This window comes from Medicago truncatula, chromosome 5, assembly GCF_003473485.1.
Source record: "Medicago truncatula cultivar Jemalong A17 chromosome 5, MtrunA17r5.0-ANR, whole genome shotgun sequence".
Lineage (NCBI taxonomy): Eukaryota > Viridiplantae > Streptophyta > Magnoliopsida > Fabales > Fabaceae > Medicago > Medicago truncatula.
Window position 1 is genome coordinate 37,300,385 of NC_053046.1, and position 22,338 is coordinate 37,322,722.

Here is a 22,338-nt window from a genome sequence, read left to right on the forward strand (position 1 = left end):
TAACCTTTCCCTCAACTCCTTCTTCACCTCAGTACTCATCTTCAATTGTTGGCTTTGTGACTGCAATTGATTAGTATTTTTTAATTAATTATAACCTACCTCCGTAACAAAATATAAACACAATGAGTCAATAAAAATTGATATATTTAATTTAAATTTAGTACCAAATACATCAACTTCCTTTAACGCAATTTTTATTATATCATATTAGGGAGGGGGTATGACTAATGAAATATATACAAATTAAACATATATTTTTCCTCTAATAAAATATATATTTTTATCGTATGTCTAGTCAAATTCTGAATACTAAGAAAACTTGTGTGTAGATTTCCTTCCTTGATGCTCGATTCTTTCTATTTGTCTAAAATCGCTTTCTAAATCTCTCATTTTAAGTCCAAATATTTTTCGGCAAAATACCTCTTTCGATTCTTTAAGTTTGACAAAAATACTGAGTTAGTTTTTAAGTTTTTTTAAGTTTTAAACAGGTCTTTTAAATTTTTTTAGGTTTCAAATATGTCATTTAAATTGTTAATTTAATGCACCTATTTTAAAATTTTTAAAATTTTTATGTTTTAAATAAATCCTTAAAAAGATAATAAGAACTTATTTAAAACTTGAAAAACTTACAAGATTAATCTTATACCTTTGTCAACCTTAAAGGATCAAAAAGATATATTTAACCTATTTTCGCCAATCCATGTAGTACTTTGAGCATTGTCACTGCGATAAGCGTTTTGTTCATCGTATAACATACGTGACAAACATTTTTTAGCTAAAGGATGAAAAAAAAAAAAGTGTGTATCTACCTCAGCAAAGATTTCTTAACTCCAAAAATGCACCATTAGATTTTGTGTGTATTTAAATTTCACTATTATATTTTTTGTAAGTTGCACAAAAAGAGGTGGAATAATTATGATGTATTGATAAAAAATAATAATCAATATAATTAGAAATTTAAAAAGGATCTTATAAAAAGGTGACAACAAATTTCTTAAAAACTATATTTAGAAACGGAGGTGGGTGGTATTTTCTTCAAGAAGTAAGTTAATTTTATTTTTTCTATAAATAAATCAAATCTCATTTTGTTTCATATATTAAAGTGAGTTTTTAATACATAGCATAACTATAAATGTCGATGTTGCCAAGTTGTATACTTTTACTCAAAATTGAACTAAGATCTCAAAGGTTTATATTAGGGGTGTTCAAAACCGAACCAACCTAATAAAAAAATCGTAAATCAAACCACTTGGTTCGGATGAATTCAGATGACTTTTGCACTGAACCGCGCGGTTCGTTTTGGTTTGTAGTTTGCATCTCAGCAACCGAACCAAACCAAACCAAACCGCAAGAATAATGAATATTACTTGAACATGTACTAGCCCAACTACATAGCTCAAGAATAATCGTTTTTGATTCGATTTTTCCATTGTTGCACCATCAAGTTCGATTCTAATTCCTTTCCATCTCTTTCAATTCATTTACAGTGATGAATTTGTTTCATTTACTTTCCAATAATTTGTTTGATGCTTATGTTTCTTCTTAATTTTACCTATTTTGATATAAGTTTTACCTAATATATTATCATATAAACAGCAAAATAAAATATTATATGTTTATTTTGTAACAAGTTGGCAATATTAGAGTTAATGTAATATTTTTACATCTCGCGGTAAACCGCACAAACCGAACGAATCCAAACTGCATTGATTTGGTTTGGTTTGGATGACTTTTTAAAAATCAACTGAACCAAACCAAACCGCATATTTTTTTTATCTCACACTTTGGATGTATTTTATGCTCAAAACCGAACCAAACCGCACCGCGAACACCCTTAGTTTATATTACTTTATAAAAAAAGAGTCATATTAACTTATTTTCTAAGAACATAAATTAAAGAGCTTAAAATAAAATTATTATAAATGTTATATTGAGAATGATAACTTTTAAAACTTTTAAGTTACTATTAAATATACAATTTCTAAGAAAAAACTTCCACATTTAATTTCTTAATTTATGGTCTAAAATAGTTATCGATTTTTTACTTGTATATTCGATTTTGTTCCTTAATCAAACAAGTGAGTAAGCAATGTTTCCTGAATGGACGGAAGGAAAAAGTGGTGTCATCAACTATACCAATTTAAGATCTTCTCCTACTAAGTACTATATTTTTGTTTAGAGTGACTAGGATTAGGAAAGAGACAAAAAATGACGTGTAATAACTTTGTATGTATAGCAAATGTAATAATGTAATGATTAAGGATGAGGATAAGAATGATGGAATGCTATCTCAATCATGAGTCATGACTATAAACACGTTACGGTCTACGCAGCACGCCCGCCCATAGGCTGAATCCGAAAACCGTGTTCTATATACAGTGTACTTCGCCTCTATAGAGTCTAGCCACAGCCCACAGCACACGCATCTCACGTGGTGTAATAGAATATTCTTTACAACTTTTCTGTCCTTTTCCTTCTCACTTGTCCATTCACACACTTTTATTTTTATTTTACTACACTTTTATCATTAGTCAATTCTATCTTAAGAAAAATTTAATTTGTAATTGGATTCTTAAGTCTAACTTTCTAAAAAGAAGGTTAATAAAATTTTCATCCCTATAAATATAGTAAATAATAAATTTAGTCTTCAAAAAATAAAATTGGATATTCATCCTCGCAATTTTTTATTTCAATTTTGATACTTAATAATCAATTTATGTTCATATTAATGTTAATTTTATGACATTTTACAAATTAATATGCATTCAAGTTATGTTAATCTATCATATCAAACATTTCTATTTTTGTATTATTATGTTTAAAAAATATTAAAATTATATTCATTAGAGACCAATGACAGAGATATTGCATATTAGATGCAGAGGTCGGAGTTCCAACTCCAGACATCCCACTTCACCACATTTAATTGTGTGAGTTCTAACCACTGGACTACTTGACAAAAAAAAAAGACCAAAAACAAAACAAAAGTTTCTCTTAAAAAAAAATAACAAAACAAAAAATATTAGGAGGACGAAATCATCACATTTTATTTTGTAGGGGTTAAATCAAATCGCTATTCTTTAGAGATAGATAATTTATTTAACCTTAAAAAATTAACTAAAATTAATTTTTTGAAAGTTAACCAAAATTAATTCTTTTTTTTAGGGAAGGGGTAGGTTTAACCAAAATTAATTGTAAAATACTTTTTTTTAGATAGATGAAATGGTAAAGCTATTATAAACTCACACACATAAGTCTTCGTGAGCTTAACTCAGTTGGTAGAGACAAAGTATAATACATGCAAGGTCTGGGGTTTGAATCCCAACCACCACAAAAAAAAAAAAAAAAACTCACACACATAAATGGAAATATTGGGGTTCGAATCCCGATCGCGACATCCGACCTCACAATTTTGGCATTTTGCTATTTGAGCTAAGACTTCTGAATAATTGTAAAATACTTTATATAGACAAAAATAAAACATCTAACATTTTTTTTCTCTAAGTAAAAAAAGAACTGAATTTTCCTCAAAATATCTAGCTCTATCTTTTACAAGCGTTAGTGTCAAATTGGCCTATAAATAGTGACCCATGGATTTGTAGATAAGCATCAACTTTTCAACATAAATAGACACTTTACTCTTTTCTCTATCACTCACCGCTTCATTCTTATCTTCTTTTCTTCATCACCAACAACAAACACAGCTATGGAAGTTCTTTCTGCTACAAGAACATCCTCCTCTTCGTTGAATCCCAACGCTCCGATGTTCGTTCCTCTTGCTTATCGTACGGTGGAGGATTTCTCTGATGAATGGTGGAACCTCGTTCATTCCTCCCCTTGGTTTCGTGATTACTGGCTCCGTGAACGCTTCCAAGATCCACAAAACTACCAAAATGACTCGTTTTCTGATTTTGAAATGATGGATGAAGACGATCTTTTTCATGTTCATGAAATTGAACCCCGTAAGCTATTTTACTTAATTGAGTCAACAAAATAAATATTTTTATGAGAGAAAGTTACGTCGTTTTAGAAACATCGATTTTGTTTTAGGTAACAAAACTTTATGTGATTAATGGATCTGATTTCTTTTTTGGCGCGTGTAGAACACGAAGATGGGAAAGAGTTGATGAAATTGGGATCATTGAAATGGAGAGGATCTGATGGATGGGCTGAAGTTCCAAGGTATGCTGAGAAGGCTCCGAAGATTGTGAAGCCCAGAGTGAGCCCACGGGCTATTCATCAGCCCAGGTAGATTTGGTGGCAAAATGGAAACTGGAAACGGTGTATGTGTTTGTAGATAAAACGAAGAGTAGCTTGACCGGTAAAAAAATAACTAGAGTTATGATTTGATTTCAGGGTTTTCTTTTAATTTTCAGTTTGTTTGTTGTTTTAGTTTCAGTGTAACACAAACTCTACAAAATTAAAAAATAAGAATTTCTTTCTACTTGACATTACTCCTGTTTTTTTCTTTCTGTTATTGTTGTTGTGAATTGTGATGTTACTTGGTAAATTGTGTGGGCGTTGTAGATCTCAATGACCAAGGTTAAATATTTGTTAAGGATGCGAAAGAAATTTTAAGTGTGAACTGTCAAGTGAACCCCCTCAATGTTATAAATTATACCCAATATTCTACATTATTTGAGTCTTGAATCCCCTGGAATTTAATGTGTGCACCTCTTTTGCATCCACCAACTATCTCTCTCGTAATTACTCGTCGAATTTAGAATCCATTTGTATTGACTTATTTTTTGACTTATGAAAAATAGTTTAAATAAATAAATAATCTTTTATGTTAATTCATAAGTTTTTATTTATAAAAATTGTATCTCAGTAAACGTTTTTTTTTCTCATAAACTACCTTAACAAATTTATGAATCATACATAAAAACTTATTTATTTGCGTAAGTTATTTTATTATATAAGATAAAAAATAAGATAATTTAAAAATAAATGAACGTATGAATGATAAATAAATGGACTTTTAAAATAATTTTGCAAAGTAATAACATTGATAAATAAATTTATTAGTCAACAATTTTAAGATATGGAACCGCGTAGAAGTATGTATATAATATTTTGAGTACTTGATTTTTTGAATATATATTATAATAATTATTAATTAAAATTTAAAAGTTTATCCGATCTAGGGTCTTGGCAACGCCATTGCTGATATTTATAGTGTTAATGTGATCTAGGGTCTTGGTAACGCGCCATTACTGATATTTATAGTGTTAATGTGATCTAAGGCCATGGAAAATATCTTTTTGATACATTCCTTCAAAATAATTTTTTTTTTATACATATAAACAGTAAACTCAAATATATCAAGCATTAGATATCTACTTTTCTGAAATATATCTAGCATTAAGGATAAGGTTTTTTTTTAATCATCATATAACACTGACTTTTGCAACATTAAATTAATTTTGCAATTCCAATAAAATACGTTAAGCATTTGTAATTTGAGAGTGTTATCAAATGGTCAGGATGGCCGAGTGGTCTAAGGCGCCAGACTCAAGTTCTGGTCTTCGAGAGAGGGCGTGGGTTCAAATCCCACTTCTGACAATTTTTATTTATTTTTTTGTTTTGTTTTTATTTGGTAGATTAAACAAAAACATTGTACGCTATACACTTGTTCCGTTAGTTATTTCTACGATAATTTTGAGATGATTGTGTCTAGTAGACATTCAAAAACTGAAAAAATTTATGAAACTTTTGAGTAAAATATTTTGTAAAGAGAAAAATGGCTAGATATTCAACAAGCACAAACCTAAAACATCACCATCAAATATTAACCATGTCTAGCAATGATCAATGCACCACATATACTAGTTTAGATTTTAATTACATCATACAACTAAACAGAAATTGAAAAGTGACAAATACATTTGTTCTTATCTTGTTCTCCCTCATTAATCTAAAATACCCCAAACCATCTTCCAATGTCCATTTTAAGTGCTACAACAAGTGACGGCGTCTCTATCAACCATTTCCATATAATATATTCCCCACAACATTAATACATTCGTTTCTCACCAAACCAATCAACATGGAGTTACACGTAACAACATTCCTCCAAAGAGTGTCTTTTCAAAATTGCTGGAAGATTAAGAATACTCACAATATAAATGAGTCAACATTAATTATGTCCAGTTAATTGCAGAAGCAAGCAAGTAGCTATTAGAGTTTACAAATTAAGGATTGAGAGTCACCAATAAACAATGACTGCACTTGGGTGTTTAACGAGAATGACAAATTTTATGTACTAATCTAGTGGTTAAATTTATATGACTTTTTTAAGAATAAATTCAAAATAAAATAATCTACATAGATAAAATTGGTCTTTTTTTAGATGGATCCAACTGGTAACAGGGGAAAACACATATCTAACTCAAGGAAATAAAATGGAATGACCTAACTTTCTCATACATATAATATAAACCATTTCCTTTTTTAGACATTCCAAAACATTCTAGTCAGTTTTAGTCCATCATAACTTGGTCCATACTAAATGTAATCTTTGTAAATACTTGGATTTTATTGAATTTACTATGGTAATATAGATACTAATTTCAACATAGATCAACCAATACTATCATGACCAAAAGCAAAAAATGAGGAAAAAAAACTCTAAATAACTCTACAAGATTTTCAAGGGCATAATTCCTGCAAAAGATTTGAGGGACAAAATCAAGACAAGATGATAATAGGCGAAAATGGTGTCATAAATGAAATTTTGATATATAACTCTCATTTCATCGATTGCTTCCTATCAAATATGTGTTTTATTCAAAGGACAATATTACAAAACTGAGTTTATATATAACTATGCTTCTACAAACTCTACATAAATGATAAGACATGGCATCATTCATGGTTCTATATGTTTCTTTTATGGTAAAGAAATCTTAATAGACGTATAGTTACTTGTAATGGAATTGTGACTTCAACATTGAACATTTTCTTGAACATTTTCCCACACAGTTGCATTCTTGCCAATCTTATGAAGAACTCCAATCACTTCTTCATTGGTGACGTTTCCGGTAACGATGACCTTGTTCAATTGTTTGTCGACATTATATGTCTCGATATCTACAAAACCACAAATGAGTCAAAAATCATTCAATGGTAGCAAAAATCGTAAATCAAATTCATTTTATCTTTCTTATTAAGAGATGTATTTCTCTAATAACGCATGTCCGAATTTCACACCTCTATTTTATTTTGTAATTCTTTTATATTCGTCCAAGAGTGCGAAATCACACGAAATCTATATTTGCCACACATTATAGACAAATTATAGTAGAGTTTTGTATTGGCTTTGAAAATTAGTTAGTTACCTTCAATTTTCTTGATGGCCTTGAGAATTTTCTTGATACACTCATCGCAATGTAAACCAACCTTCACTTCCACCACCTAATGACACATAACAAGAAAACTTTGATCATTTCCATATATGAAAAGTAAAATGATCAGATAGCTAGCAAGTACTTTTTTTTATTGACTCTTACATTGGCCATTCTGATTGAATATTATATATTGATCAATAATTTCTATTTTATGCTATTATAGGCCTTGAGAATGTGAGGATCAAGTAGGAAGAAAAGGGTTGTATGAATATAATTTCTTGGGAAGAGCAATAGAGAGAAAAATATTTGTATAAATAAGCTACATTGTACCCATTAATTAAGATGGAATAGGATTCTATACTTTGACAAGACAAAAAAAAAAGGATTCTATACTTTGAAATATGGAATTCCTCTACTTTTTATGTGTAAATAAAAGGTGAAAAATTTATTCCTAACATCCTCCACTCATTTTATACGGTTGGCAACCACAAAAAATTGCTCACAAAACAAGTGAATAAAGATGCAGAGGAAGCAAGCTAGCAATGAGCCAATTCCTTAAGCTTTTATTAGATTTGTGACACTTGTCTATAATCTATGTTGACGAAAAAGGCTAAATACACCTCCACAATTGATAGACACATACCGTTAAAAAGTATTTAACCTCAATTTTTTTTTTTTTAAGAAGCTAAACTAAACCCCGATATCTTTAACACATAATTATTTAATTTGATTTTCATTTTTTAATGAACTATCCTCGAATTTAGATGAAATCTAAGTGTATGTTCTTGTCTGACCTTAAGTAATTTGTTTTTCACCAAATTACTTATAGATTAGTAAAACAGTAAAACTTTAAAGTAAAAATGCTAAACTTTTAGACTATATTTATAGATAAGTAAAAAAGTAATTGATAGTTTTGTCAACGTACAAAGAAAATTAAATAGTAGTCCCATTTTGAAATTGACATTTTCGGGTACACAATCATTTGATGAGTGAACTACAAGGAAACATAAAAAATAAAGCAAAATTTAATTTGTCAAATTAAGGCATAATAAAACGAAAAAAAGACATCAAATTTGAATCCTCATCAAACATTTTTCATTCCCCGTTAAGTTTTTAAAAAAGAGACTATAAATTTCTTAGGGTAGTTTGTTAAAGAGAAAAGAGATAAAGAGGAGAAAAGAATGAATTGTGAAGATTTATTTAGATTTTTTATAATGCTTCTTCTGTGTGGAGTAACAATTCCTAAAGCAGCTCGTTTGACGAGGTAAGAAATATCGAAGGAGTTTTAAGCTAGGATATATAATATAACTTTAAAATCTAGGTAAAATTACTCGGGACATCATTTATTTTATTTATTTGTAATATTAGAGTCTTTTATTTTTTTTTTGTTCCGTTCAAGTCAATCATCTTATTTATTTATAACATTTGAGTTTTTTTTTTTTTTTATCTTTTTTTCGTCCCGTTCAAATCATTTATCTCTTAAAACATGTACAAGTTAGTCCATATTTTTTATTAAAAAAAACGTTGAGATGAATTGCCGCGTATATATGATTATTAGTAATAGTTATAATGATAAATAACGTTTATCATTAAAAAAAACTCAGAAAAAAATAAATATTCATCTTCTTACGTTCATCATCTTCACCATCATCATCAATCTTTTTCATCAAACTCATAAAATTCAAATCAAAACACAAAGTCTTAGTGTCTCAAATCAAAACTTAGAAATCACCAATCTTAATAATCGTATGTGGCTTGTCAGTTGCCACATCAATGTTTTTTAAATGAAAATGAGAAAAAAGGACTAACTTGCCAAAATTCCATGAGATAAAAGATTTGAATGAGTAATGATTTATAGTAGTTGTTAAATATGTAATGATTTAAGTATTTACACTAACTTTTTAGTCAAACTCCGTACTTAATGTTTATTATAATTTAAATTTATGTTTATATATTATAAATAATTTTATTGGTCCACCCAAATTTAATTTTTTTTTGGCTCCGGAACTGCCGCCACTCCGTCACCGGCTTCAAATCACTAGAGATGCACGGTTTTTTTTTTTCTATAGGTTTTTTTAGTAAAGACATCTCTTTTCGCCAAAATTTGATCATGATTAGTAGAGTTATGAAAATTTAACTCCTCAACGCTCTTTTGATCTAGATATTCAAATTTTAACCAACGAACAAAATACGTCTATATCTTTTTGGTATTTAAAAACTTAAATAGGCTCATTAGTGTCATTTTCTTAAGCAATAATAGATCATCTTTCAAACTAACTACCGCCCAAATTGCCTGTAGGGAATGCTGTATATAAATATTTCATGAGAGATTATATTAATGTTGATCAAGGTCCAAGCTAGCCAAAATATATTTTTTCTTAGATAAACAATGACAATATCTATTAAAAACTCACATATATAAGAGGATAAACCATTATAACAGCCGACATAGAAATTTAGCCATTTTTATCGATTGATTAAGATTTGTGGACAAAATATATATAATATTGAATCTCTCATATAAGAATTTCTTTTGACTCAATTAAATCTCATCTCATAAGATAGAAACTAGAAAGTGGAAAGAAGCACATTGTACGTGATATTTGAACATGAACACATGCGTCATTGCGTAGATATTTATAAGGATACATCAATGATTTTTTTTTTTTTTTTTTTTTTTTTTTTTTTTATATAGATGAAATGACAAAGTCATTATAAACTCATACATACACATAAGTAGAGATACTAGAGTTCGAACCCCAGTCATGACATCTGACCTAACAATTTCGACACATTTTTGTCGGTTGAACTATCACTTCTAGATGATTATTTCTTTATTTATTCGTACCCAATAGCAACGTTACATTCCATTGTCGACATACATACATACATAAAGGTACGTGATTAAACTGAGAACCGTTAACACGCAAAGTATAGTTGCCCATTATTCACGTTAAACCGTTGACAAAGAGATGTCACCATTTCACACCTCTCTAATACTATATTATTATTTCCAAAAAAAGTTAACTTTATTACACTTGTAAAATCCATAACATCCAATCAAAACTAAACACGTGTGACTCTGTTCTTTTTTTAGGTGATTTTTTATCTATCCGATCCCAATACAAATATTACTTGTCTTGTCACACCTAGATTCTCTCTCTCTTTCCAAAGTTTCAACCTTAATTTCATCAATGGGAAATGCTTTGAGATTTCTCTATGCCAATTGCTGCAAACCAACAACATCTGATGATCATCAACAATCCACCGTTGGTGTTTCAGCTCTTTCCCATGATCTCTTTCACTTTGAAAACACCTCCCAGGTAACCTATTTTGTTCCTCATAAATATCTTCAATTTTGTGTTTCACCTCAAATTTGCCAAAATTCTACTCTTTTTTCTAACCCCACAATTTTGTAACATGTATACATGCTTTTTTTAATGTTTTTAGGTTCCTGAAGGACTAAGCAGACATGTTGTGTCTTCCAAAAAGGCTCAAGCCAACTGGTACACTCAATTTCAACACATTGTTCCTTTGTTAAATTGATTACTGTTATAAAATCCTTTGTTAAATTGATTACTGTTATAAAATTAGAAATTTTCATGAAATTAATTTCTATACACTGTCAGTGTATTTTTTACTCCTTCATCTAATCAAATTACATCATGGTGTCAAGCTATCTTGTCGGTTATTAATATATCAAATGTGATCTGATATGTGGAAAAGAAAATTACACTGACAGTGTATACAAATTGAAACCAATTTAATTACTGTTAAAAAATTATAAATTTTCATGAGATTAATTTCTCTGCACTGTCAGTGTAAAACTTGTTTACTCGGTCATGTAATCAAATTACATCATGATGTCAGGTAGGGTTGAGAATAGGCCAGGCTTTGATAGACCTGAGCCTGGCCTACGAAATAAATCACAAGCCTGAGCCTGGCCTATGGCCTATCATAGGCCGTTTTTCTAGGCCTGGCCTGACCTATTTAAAAGCCTGGACTAGCTTGAAAGCCTACTTCACATTAAGGCCATCAAATAGTTCATTTGGCCTACTAAATAGGTTAAACTTGTCTTAAAGTCTACTTAAAAGCCTATTTCACTACAAGTAAATTTCAACTAGATTATAGCCTACATAAAAGTCTATAACAACAAAGCCTATTAAGGGACTAATAGATAGAGAAAAAGATGTTTATATTTTTAATATATGCAATTATTTTAATATAAAAAAAATATTTTTTAATAAATAAGTATTAATAGGCCGGCCTATTAGGCTTAACAGTCTTTTTTTGAAGCCTAAGCTTGGCCTATTTAACTAAACAGGCTTTCTAAAAAGCCTAAGCCTAGGTCTATCTACTAAACAGTCCAGGCCAGGCCAGGCCAAAACAGGCCAGGCCGTAGGCCCCTGTAGGCCGGCCTGGCCTATTCCCAACCCTAATGTTAGGCTATCATGTCGGCTATTAATATATTGAAATGTGTAAAAGAAAATTACACTGACGGTGTATACAAATTGAATACAATTTTTATACCATTTTCTGTTTCTTATACTGTTTTGAATATGAAGGTATAGAAAGTTAATAGATGCTTGGAAAGAGGCAAGGCCAGCACCTAGGACACCTGAAGAAGCAGCTGGACTTGTTATTCTGACATTGAAAGGCCATAAAAAAGCAGATGTTGAGGTTTTCATGTACTTCCTTCCAAACTTCAATTCTACTTATAATTAATTTGTTTATCAGTGTCTCTGTGTGATGATATAACAGAAACATATTTGTTAATCCAATTCAAATATGTGTTTTGTTGTTTGATTTATAGGGATTGTTGACTTTCTATGGTCTTCCACTGTCACATACTCCAGTTGAAGTACCTGTTCAACCTCCTCCTACATCTTTACCTCATGGAGTACAATATGAAATACACACCTTGCCGGTAAGAATCAAATTACTATCATGTCGAGCAGTACTGTTAAATGGCGGCTATAACGTAGCAGAATTTGAACAGACAACTTTTCGGTGATATGATATTTAGTACAAATAGTTATCAAATAACGGCTATAGCACTGTTGCGTAATGAAATTTGAACAAACAACTATTTTTTCGCAAACTGCAATTGATAACACGAATGTAGAGTAGATCACCTATTTAGTCTCAAAAACTGCATAAATTGAGCAATTTGGTTTCTAAGATTCATAAAATTCTAAAATGATTTAGGAAATTTTGAGCTCTTTGATAGCATTAGCTCTTCTACGACAATTTCAGAGACAAAATTGATTGATATAAACGAGTTTGTGATCAATGGTTTTCAATCTCAAGTTTTGTTGGCTTCAAAGACCAAATTATCCTTAAATTTCAGATACTAAAATGGCGATCCCCTCTTGTTAAATTATAAACATACTATGATTATGAACATGTGGTAGTTGAAATGATTCATCGATTTTGCAATTGGACTAGGTTGATGAAAAAGCAGTGGCAGATGGGGATACTGTAACAGTTTATGTTAGCACAGCAGACCCTAGAGAATCATCACGTGTCCCTAGCAACCTGCACACTGTAGCCGCGCATAGAGCAGAAGCCCGTTCTAGAAGGAACTATGAAGAGGCAGATGCATTGCACAAACAGATTATTGACGCAGGATACCGGTTGGTTTATAGTTTTTCCTTATTCTCAATGTCTTTGTTTCTATGTTAAATTCTACATGTTTTACTTCAATGTTGTTTTCTTGATTAGGATGATTCCATTTGAAAACGGGGAAATCCTAGCTAAAAAGTATCGAATTCGACTAAGGTAATCATCAAACAAACACTAGTATTGAACAATTCTTGCATACATTTTAAGTCTTAAGTATTGATGATCTTTAGACACAAAACAGGGGAATTGATGCGCCAGAAAGCAAAATGCCGTACGGAAAAGAAGCTAAAACTGAACTGACCAAGATTGTTCAAGGGAAATCTTTGAGAGTCCTTATTTATGGAGAAGATCGGTATCAACGTTGTGTAGGTGATATCTATTGTAATAACGTTTTTGTACAGGTATCCATTTCATACATTTTAAGTTCATTGAACTCTTTACATTTTATGAATGTCAAGTTTTCTCATGCTGATTTCTTTTTATGATAAGGAATTGATGCTAAAGAAGGGTTTAGCATGGCACTATGCAGCCTATGACAAACGACCGGAACTAGAAACCGTAAGTGCTAATGATGTGTATGAAAATGCATTTGCGACTTTAAAACGTATGAATTGTGTATTTGGTTTCATGGCAGAAAACGTACTAAGATCCTAACTTTCTTATGTTCTTACACTAGTGGGAGAAAGAAGCCAGAGCGAAGCGAGTTGGATTATGGGCTTCGAAAAATCCCGAGAAGCCATGGGATTGGAGAAAGGACAGACGAAACTAATTAACATCGCCTCGAATCACACCAGCAGAAATGATGATGAAGTAATTGCAGCATTGATGAGCACAAATTGAAATGATGTTTAAGAAATTGCATGATTGAAAGAATATGCAAATGCCTTGTACATCCTCATTCTTAAATATGTTTGATTATTTAAAGAATCAGTACTTCAAGTTGATATTTTATAGAGAGGAAGAATGCAAAAAATTGTTAGGGTGTGAAGGTGTTGGCTTCTATGGTGATTGTCTTATGTATAAGTCAAATATTATTTTTATTCATGTGCAAAACACAACAAAGGATCACAAAATTTGTCTTCTAAGTCTATAATATTGAAGTTAATAGATACAAAATAAAACTAAATTTACTGTTTTTGCTAGCTTCATGATGTTCATCAACTGGGCTATACAACATTGCAAATTTTATGGTTTGGTTACACAACAAAATATTCCTTTCAATTGGAGTTTTTCTATGACGTAGTGCTACACAAAAAACTTTGAATGAGTATGAATCATATATGCTTAACAACTCATTTCAGTTATCCATTATTTTGTATGATTTATCCAGAATACTTAAATAATGAACTTGCAATATGAATTTGACACTAGTTGAAATCGTTGAGAAAGATTTGAACGTAAACCTTAGTCTCTTTTAAACTTAATGTAAGAAGTTTTCTGTTTTGAAATGATAATAAATACTAGAAATAAGTTGTTAAAAATGTTGGTGGAAGAGGTGAACCCAGAATCCCTTACCCCTTTAACTATTGGTAATTGCTCTACGCGCCCGTTGAATTGCTCTACGTGCGACAAGTGAGTACTCAGTAGGCATGGATGGAGTTGGTTATTCATTGTGTTAACTTCAGAAATCAGAACAAAGAAGAGAGAAGCACATGATATGTGCTTTGATGCACATTACGCAACACTAGCAGAACTCAAGATATTTTATATTTTCAGAACCACACTACATCATGAACTCTCAGTACTTTAGTCTCATCAGAATTTATATAAAAATTAAAAATCAGACTATAGTTGTTGTGCATGCTATATATATATATATATATATATATGTGCACAAATTATTTTCATGCTCGATTCCCTCAGTAGTGTGTAACAGTGGAATTGCGATGAAGGAGAAGAAGAATAATGGAGTTCAAAGATTCAGATCATACAATATACTCACTATGTTTCACAATACATCGTTTTTGGTCAAGTAGCCTAGTGCTAGAATTCACATTTTTGAAGATGAATAAGTGGGGTGTTTGGTTCAAACTCTGGCTCCTGCATATAGCAATACATGTCCCTGCCAATTGAGTTATGCTCACTTGGACATTTTTTAATTACTTTATTTGTTATTTAAATTATGTATTTGTTTATTTAATCTTTCATTGTGAGACTTTAAGATTTCCAAGTAAAACACCTTCCGTTTCCATGCTCTTTCTCAATACACTTGACCACACCAATTTCTTCTCACTTCCCACTACTTTGAATATTTAAAAAATCACGCCCTTCCTTCCTCATTCTTTCTTAAAAAAAATCAGCAAATTTTGTTTTTATCAAGTCATAATGCATATTTTCATACATATTTTGGTTTCTATATCATTATTTTTCTTTTCATTTCTTTATTAGCAACAAACAAGATTATATGCTCATTGGCTTTCCATAGTCTTAAACTTTTGAGTCAATGTTATTTTTGCAGGGTCCATCTCTGTAAAGTTGGTACTTTAGCCAAGAAAATCTCCCTTTAGTTGTCAGTTGTCACAACTAGACTTTCTATCTTTCTCTTTCTTCAATTATTCTTTCAACCAACAACCATGGGAAATGCTTTGAGATTCCTCTATGCCAATTGCTGCAAACCAAAAACATCTGATGATGATCATCCACAATCCACCGTTAGTGTTTCAGCTCTTGCTCATGATCTCTTTAACTTTGAAAACACCTCCCAGGTAACCTATTTTGTTCCTTAAAAACTTCTTCAATTTTGTTTTTCATCTTAAATTTACTATAATTCTACTCTTTTTACCAACCCCACAATTTTGTAACATTGTATATATGTTTTATTTTTTTATTTTTTAATCTTTTTCAGGTTCCAGAAGGACTAAGCAGACATGTTGTGTCTTCCAAAAAAGCTCAAGCTAAGTGGTACACTCAATTTCAACACACTGTTCCTTTGTTAAATTGATTACTATTAAAAATAAATTTCAACAGTGTAAAACTTTTTTACTTGTTTATCTGATCAAATTACATCATAATGTCAGACTATCATGTCTGCTATTAATGTATCAAAATGTGATCTGATATGTGTACAAGAAAATTACACTGACGGTGTATACAAATTGAATCCACCTTGAAGGTATAGAAAGTTAATAGATGGTTGGAAAGAGGCAAGACCACCACCTAAGACACCTGAAGAAGCAGCTAGACTTGTTATTCTGACATTGAAAGGCCATAAAAAAGAAGATGTTGAGGTTTTCATGTACTTCCAAACTTCAATTCTACTTAATTTGTTTAATAGTACTGTCACTGTGTGATATTAACAGAAACATATCTCATTACAGATGAATTTTGTGTTTTGTTGTTTGATTTATAGGGATTGTTGACTTTCTATGGTCTTCCACTGTCACATACTCCAGTTGAAGTACCTGTTCAGCGACCTACATCTTTACCTCATGGAGTACAATATGAAATACACACCTTGCCGGTAAGAATCAAATTACTATCTTGTCGAGCACTGTTGCGTAGTGGAATTTGAACTAACAACTATTTTTCGCAAACTGCAATTGATAACACAAATGTAGAGTAGATGACCTATTTAGTCTCTAAAACTGCATAAATTGAACAATTTCGTTTCTAAGATTCACCAAATTCTAAAATGATTTCTGAAATTTTGAGCTCTTTGATAGCATTAGATCCTCTACAACAATTTCAGAGATAAAATTGATTGATATAAACGAGTTTGTGATCAATGGTTTTCAATCTCAAGAGTTTTGTTTGCTTCAAAGACCAAATTATCCTTATATTTCAAATGCTAAAACGGCGATTCCCTCTTGTTAAATTATAAGCATATTATGATGATCTGATGATGAACATGTGGTAGTTGAAATGATTCATTGATTTTGCAATTGGACTAGGTTGATGCAAAAGCAGTGGCAGATGGTGATGGTTTAACAGTTTATGTTAGCACAGCAGACCCTAGAGAATCATCACAGGTCCCTAGCAATGTGCACATTGCAGCCGTGCATAGAGCAGAAGCCCGTTCTAGAAGGAACTATCAAGAGGCAGATGCATTGCACAAACAGATTATTGACGCGGGATACCGGTTGGTTTATAGTTTTACTTAATTTTCAATGTATTTGTTTCAAAGTTAAATTCTACATATTTTACTCCAATGTTGTTTTCTTGATTAGGATGATTTCATTTGAAAACGGGGAAATCCTAGCTAAAAAGTATCGGATCCGACTAAGGTACTCATCAAACAAACACACAAGTATTGATTGATTCTTGCGTACATTTTAAGTCTTCAGTATTGAACTATTGACGAACTCTAGAATAAAAACAGGGGAATTGATGCGCCAGAAAACGCAATGCCGTACGGAAAAGAAGCTAAAACTGAACTGACCAAGATTGTTCAAGGGAAATCTTTGAGAGTCCTTATTTATGGAGAAGATCAGTATCAACGTTTAGTAGGCGATATCTATTGTAATAACATTTTTGTACAGGTATTCATTTCACACATTTTAAGTTAATTTAACTCTTTACATTTTATGACTGTCAAGTTTTCTCATGTTGATTTCTTTTTATGATAAGGAATTGATGCTAAAGAAGGGTTTAGCATGGCATTATGCAGCCTACGACAAACGACCAGAACTAGAAACCGTAAGTGCTAATGATGTGTATGAAAATGCATTTGGGGCTTTAAAACGCATGAATTGTGTATTTGGTTTAACGGGGAAAACATAATAGGATCCTAACTTTCTTATGTTCTTACACTAGTGGGAGAAAGAAGCCAGAGCGAAGCGAGTTGGATTATGGGCTTCGAAAAATCCCGAGAAGCCATGGGATTGGAGAAAGGACAGAAGAAACTAATTAACACCGTCTTGAATCACACCAGCAGACATGATGTTGAAGTAAATGCAGCATTGATTAACACAAACTGAAATGATGCGGAAGTGATTGCCTGATTGAAAGAAAAAATGCATATGCTTTGTATATATTCATTCTTCAATATGTTTAATTATTTGAAAAACCAGTACTTGAAGTTGATATTTTATAGAGCACAAAACAAAATATTGTACCTGCTTGCTGCCCACCGGAGGCCATAATTAATATTTCTAGCTGTGATCTATCATAGAATAAATGAGGATTAGACGAAATGAAAGCCACATCACAATAACTGCTCTCAAACACGGGATGAAACCAGACAAAACAAAAATGCAGTGTGTGTGTGTGTGTGTGTGGTGTATTTGGTGCATTAAAAAGAAAATGTTATAAGTTCAAAATCACAAGAATTTTGATCATAAAGTTTGTTATTGTTAATACCACATTTTGAAAGGTCTAAACACTCGTCAAACCATTTAAGACTAAACAGTATCATCTGTTTTACAACAGAAGGTACTTTCTCTCTTTTCATTCATAATTTTGTGTGACTACACATCCAACATAAAACTAAATTTACTGTTTTTGCTAGTTTCATGATGTTCATCAACCAGGCTATACAACACTGCAAATTTAATGGTTATACAATAAAATATTCCTTTCGATTTGAGTTTTTGTATGAAGTAGTAGTATACTACACAAATACATTCAATGACTATGAATCATATATGATTAACAACTCAGTTCACTTATCCTTTATTTTGTATGATTTATCCAAAATACTTAAACAATGAACTTGCAATATGAATTTGACACTAGTTGTAATTCGTTGAGAAAGACCAAACCCTATTGCGGTGGAATCCTTCCATTATGATAAAACACAAAGCACATGTTATGTGCTTGTTCATAAAAGAAGAGAGAAGCACATGTTCTGTGCTTTAATGCACATTACATAGCACTAGCAGAACTCAGCATATTTTATATTTTCAGAATCACACTACATCATGAAATCTCGGTACATATTAGTCTCATCAGAATTTATATCAAAAATCAGACTATAGTTGTGGTGTATGCTATATATACGTGCACAAATCATAAAATGATGTATTAACTTTCCATAAACCAGGTGAATCAACAAATTCATGCATGTGTCTTTCATACAAACTATGCAGCCTGTTTCTTGGATAGAACCAGAAAAGCTGTGCAAGCAAGAATTCATCCAATATAAACAAATTGGAAACAAAACCTGGTTGCATATCCAGTCATAAATTGTACTCACAAGAAGGAACACACACTTAAGAATGTACTGTACAATGCTCTCTACAATCATTTCAATGGATGTAAAGAAAGCCTCAAACAAGAAAGTACTTTGATTTCAATTACATGCAGCTGATAGTCAGCCAGCTAAAACGTGCCTCCTCAAATACACGGTCCATATACATGAGTAGGAGCATACCGAATGAGTAAAACCATGAGTTCAGAGGCACAGAACTCAAAATTGAATAGACCATCACATAAAATGCCATATATAAATAGCAATTGGCAAGTAGAAAGGATTTCGAGCTTCTATCTTTAGGGACTAAGGAGATTCTCTTTGTATCACCGGCGGAGTTGGTGGAATCATTGTTACATCTTTATCTTTTTCAGAAAGCTCTTCTTTTACGGAAGATAGTGGACCATCTGGACTATGATATTCCATAAAGAAACTGTTAGAACTTAGAGGACTTGACGGTTTGAAAGTAGAAGGAGACGAGTTGACACCAAGAGGAGAACTTGTCCCAGATTTGGTTGATGACACACCTTCGCGGCGCAGAGGTGAAATCGGCGGTTGGTCAACAGTGTTAATTTCTTTGCTGAAGAATTTATCATCTACGATATGATAGGCATCCCCCGTTCGCATTTCTTGAGCAAGAGAGCACCAACAACAGAATAGCCAAAGTATGCAATCCGAAACCGCAGGCTTGCCGAAACAGAAGTCATAAGTAGGCAAATTATACCTCTTTCTCATTTGGATCCTCCAAAAACCACCATAGAGCATACCGAAAAAACATAGAACAATCCCAGCACCTACTAGACATTGCCTAACAGTGTCATCCTCAATATTAACAGCAGCCAAGATGAAAATCCAAAGGGGGCCATACAGAAAAGCATAAAAGTGGCAATGTGAACATACATGTTTCCAAAGCCAAGTCTCTCCATATTCCAACCAAATGCACAAAAAGTACAGAAAAGTGATAAATATGCTTGAGAGATATCGTCCCAAATGTCAAGTATTCCACCACTCCACTTTGGTCTATTTTCGACTGTTCTTAGTTGATTTTTTGTTGCAAATGAATATTTCCTCTCAAATGATTTCAATCTCATCTGCTCTTTCTTTTGAGCAGCAGCAATTTCAACCTGCGATTCTTCATCTGATCCAGAATCATAATCTTTACCTAGAGGACTAAGGATTGTATATAGACCAGCAATTGCAGGTGCACCGATCGCAAAAGTTATACATATTCCAACACCAATGGCCGGGCGCTCAGATCTTTTATAACCTAAGTTTAGACCGCAAAGTGCATACTGAGCGAAACAGTTCACATGACCGAGAATTACCACTACCATTATGTGTTTCCATTCATGAGGCTTATAAGTTCCATTCTTGCAGTACTCCTTTCTAAGTTTGGCGATATCTTTTGAATTCCATCGGCACAGAAGTACAAGGTGGTAGAATAACTTCGGATGCTTGTACAAACACATCAGTGTAAACAGAGCATTGAGTATTTGATTGTTTACTTCAAACCACGCATTCCTTGCCGACTTCTTTGGAATCACAGCATTCAACATACCAGTCATGACAAGGAACAGGATTCCACCTGAAACAGCAACACATAAGATCCACGCAAAAAGGGCCATGTTCATTGGATTCCTAATCCATTCTATTGTCATCTTCTTCATCGAATCCCAGTCGAGTTTCTTTGAAAACATGTGCTTGAAGCGTTCTCTTAAGCTATGTGAACTCGGAGAAGGCACAGATTGTGAAGCCTGGTCCATCTGAGTGGCAAGACGCTTGAATTTGGCAGACGCAGAACCGATTTTGAAGAAGTTGATCCTATTAGGAATAGCACTCAATGTGCTCGGGAACTTTCTACCAGGATTTTCATCCGTCACCATAGCTCTTCGAGAACTTGAAATATCTATGGAAGTAAACTCATTGGCTTTACTTCCATTATTGTTACATTCCTCGATTTCATCTTTACCATTATTATCAGCCGAAACCATTCTGTTATGAAGTTTAAGCTTTCTCAATCAAAATCAGAACCTTACAAATCAATAGTACGGGTACGAACAAATACTGCAAGGACAAAAACGTAACAAGTTGTGCTAAGTATTCAAATCAAAAACAAATTTCATGTCAATCTATAAAGACAAAGAAAATATCAGACGACGATGACAACAACAACAACCAAGTCTTATCCCACTAAGTGGGACCGATTACATGGATCAAACGCCACCATAATGTTCTATCATATATCATACCCCTACATAACTCATTAATCTCTAGATCCTTCTTGATGGTTTCCCTTATAGCTTTTCTAAGTCTTCCTTTACCTCTAGTGATTCGACTACTCTCCGATCTCCCTCTGATATATTATTCTCCTTGCTACAAAATCAACACGTCTTCTCTCTACATGCCCAAATCACCTAAGTCGAGTTTCTACCATTTTTCTACAATAGGTGTGGTGTTACCCCAACTCTCACTCTCTAATATTGTCATTTTTAATTCCATCATGTTTAGTTTTACAACACATCCAACACAACATCTTCATCTCTGCTACGCTTATTTTACTAGCAAAAATGAAAGACTTGTACAAGTTAATGATAACCTAGTTAGTAAATAGATCTTAATAAAACTTTACCAATTAAATTCACAATTCTCATACTACAAATCATAACATAACTAAAAAATAAAAACCCAATACCCAATTCTAATAATAGCAACATATTCATCTCATAAAACAGCTAAATAAAAGAAAAACACCCTCGTACAAAACCCTAGTAATCAAATATGCTGATAAGAGAAAGCAAAACAAAAATGACCCAGATGAAAAAAAATAAAAAATTGAAGGCATATGAAGAAATGGGTTGAATAGAAACGTACCTAAGAACTGAAGAAGAAGAAGAAGAAAGCGTTGAAACCAAGTAAGAGTTATATTCAAAGCAAAACAGAGAAACAAGAAATGGAATATGAACAACTGTCAGAAACTATGTAAAACAAAATAATAATCGAATGAAAGGAAACAAAAATGGTTTTACTTGTATTCGCAGATTTTAGCATGTGGTCAAAAAGATTTTCTCAGAAGAGCAACAAGAAGAAGAAGAAAAGGAAAATGAGATAAAAAAATAAAAAAATAATTTATATTTCATGAGTGGATGGAGAATATCTTTCTTTTTTCGGAAAAATAAAGACAACTTTAATAAAGGAAAAAACATTGAAAATTCAAATTTATTTAGAATTTTCTTACTC

General features: G+C 32.0%; 5 protein-coding genes and 1 non-coding gene across 6 annotated transcripts; 4 read left to right on the forward strand and 2 right to left on the reverse strand.

The window, feature by feature from the left end:
* Positions 1–3,598: 3,598 nt before the first annotated feature.
* Positions 3,599–4,454, forward strand: LOC11424019 (protein EARLY RESPONSIVE TO DEHYDRATION 15). Its single transcript, XM_003616684.4, has 2 exons — positions 3,599–3,962; positions 4,104–4,454. Exons 1-2 carry the CDS (start codon positions 3,707–3,709, stop codon positions 4,250–4,252), a joined length of 405 nt encoding a protein of 134 aa, XP_003616732.1. The 5' UTR covers positions 3,599–3,706; the 3' UTR covers positions 4,253–4,454.
* Positions 4,455–5,481: 1,027 nt separating this feature from the next.
* TRNAL-CAA (transfer RNA leucine (anticodon CAA)) lies at positions 5,482–5,565 on the forward strand. Its single transcript has one exon. It is a non-coding gene; the product is annotated as a tRNA-Leu (tRNA).
* A 1,157-nt stretch (positions 5,566–6,722) lies between these two features.
* LOC11425564 (heavy metal-associated isoprenylated plant protein 33) lies at positions 6,723–7,673 on the reverse strand. Its single transcript, XM_003616686.4, has 3 exons — positions 7,512–7,673; positions 7,341–7,416; positions 6,723–7,092 (listed from the first exon to the last, which is right to left on the reverse strand). The coding sequence occupies exons 1-3, from the start codon at positions 7,518–7,520 to the stop codon at positions 6,947–6,949; spliced, it is 231 nt and encodes a 76-aa protein (XP_003616734.2). The 5' UTR covers positions 7,521–7,673; the 3' UTR covers positions 6,723–6,946.
* Positions 7,674–10,486: 2,813 nt separating this feature from the next.
* On the forward strand, positions 10,487–14,095 carry LOC11423074 (staphylococcal-like nuclease CAN2). The gene is made up of 9 exons (XM_003616687.4): positions 10,487–10,672; positions 10,800–10,855; positions 11,915–12,029; positions 12,163–12,276; positions 12,798–12,985; positions 13,074–13,130; positions 13,216–13,375; positions 13,464–13,532; positions 13,651–14,095. The coding sequence occupies exons 1-9, from the start codon at positions 10,544–10,546 to the stop codon at positions 13,741–13,743; spliced, it is 981 nt and encodes a 326-aa protein (XP_003616735.1). The 5' UTR covers positions 10,487–10,543; the 3' UTR covers positions 13,744–14,095.
* A 1,281-nt stretch (positions 14,096–15,376) lies between these two features.
* On the forward strand, positions 15,377–18,078 carry LOC11424372 (staphylococcal-like nuclease CAN2). The gene is made up of 9 exons (XM_003616688.4): positions 15,377–15,679; positions 15,820–15,875; positions 16,087–16,201; positions 16,324–16,434; positions 16,865–17,052; positions 17,141–17,197; positions 17,293–17,452; positions 17,541–17,609; positions 17,727–18,078. The coding sequence occupies exons 1-9, from the start codon at positions 15,548–15,550 to the stop codon at positions 17,817–17,819; spliced, it is 981 nt and encodes a 326-aa protein (XP_003616736.1). The 5' UTR covers positions 15,377–15,547; the 3' UTR covers positions 17,820–18,078.
* Positions 18,079–18,912: 834 nt separating this feature from the next.
* Positions 18,913–22,199, reverse strand: LOC11419949 (uncharacterized). Its single transcript, XM_039834294.1, is given in 3 exon segments — positions 18,913–19,958; positions 19,961–21,165; positions 21,973–22,199. Coding segments are annotated over 2 exon segments (1,683 nt in total). The 5' UTR covers positions 21,093–21,165; positions 21,973–22,199; the 3' UTR covers positions 18,913–19,407.
* Positions 22,200–22,338: the final 139 nt, after the last annotated feature.

Excerpts from the sequence above, each read along its gene's own strand:
- LOC11424019 (XM_003616684.4), top strand. The coding sequence starts at position 3,707 with ATGGAAGTTCTTTCTGCTACAAGAACATCCTCCTCTTCGTTGAATCCC. Across the intron at positions 3,963-4,103 it reads TGTTCATGAAATTGAACCCC|AACACGAAGATGGGAAAGAG; the intron begins GTAAGCTATTTT and ends TGGCGCGTGTAG.
- LOC11425564 (XM_003616686.4), bottom strand. Across the intron at positions 7,093-7,340 it reads GGCCATCAAGAAAATTGAAG|ATATCGAGACATATAATGTC; the intron begins GTAACTAACTAA and ends GTGGTTTTGTAG.
- LOC11423074 (XM_003616687.4), top strand. The coding sequence starts at position 10,544 with ATGGGAAATGCTTTGAGATTTCTCTATGCCAATTGCTGCAAACCAACA. Across the intron at positions 10,673-10,799 it reads ACTTTGAAAACACCTCCCAG|GTTCCTGAAGGACTAAGCAG; the intron begins GTAACCTATTTT and ends TAATGTTTTTAG. Across the intron at positions 13,131-13,215 it reads AAGTATCGAATTCGACTAAG|GGGAATTGATGCGCCAGAAA; the intron begins GTAATCATCAAA and ends GACACAAAACAG.
- LOC11424372 (XM_003616688.4), top strand. The coding sequence starts at position 15,548 with ATGGGAAATGCTTTGAGATTCCTCTATGCCAATTGCTGCAAACCAAAA. Across the intron at positions 16,202-16,323 it reads ATAAAAAAGAAGATGTTGAG|GGATTGTTGACTTTCTATGG; the intron begins GTTTTCATGTAC and ends TTTGATTTATAG. Across the intron at positions 17,198-17,292 it reads AAGTATCGGATCCGACTAAG|GGGAATTGATGCGCCAGAAA; the intron begins GTACTCATCAAA and ends GAATAAAAACAG.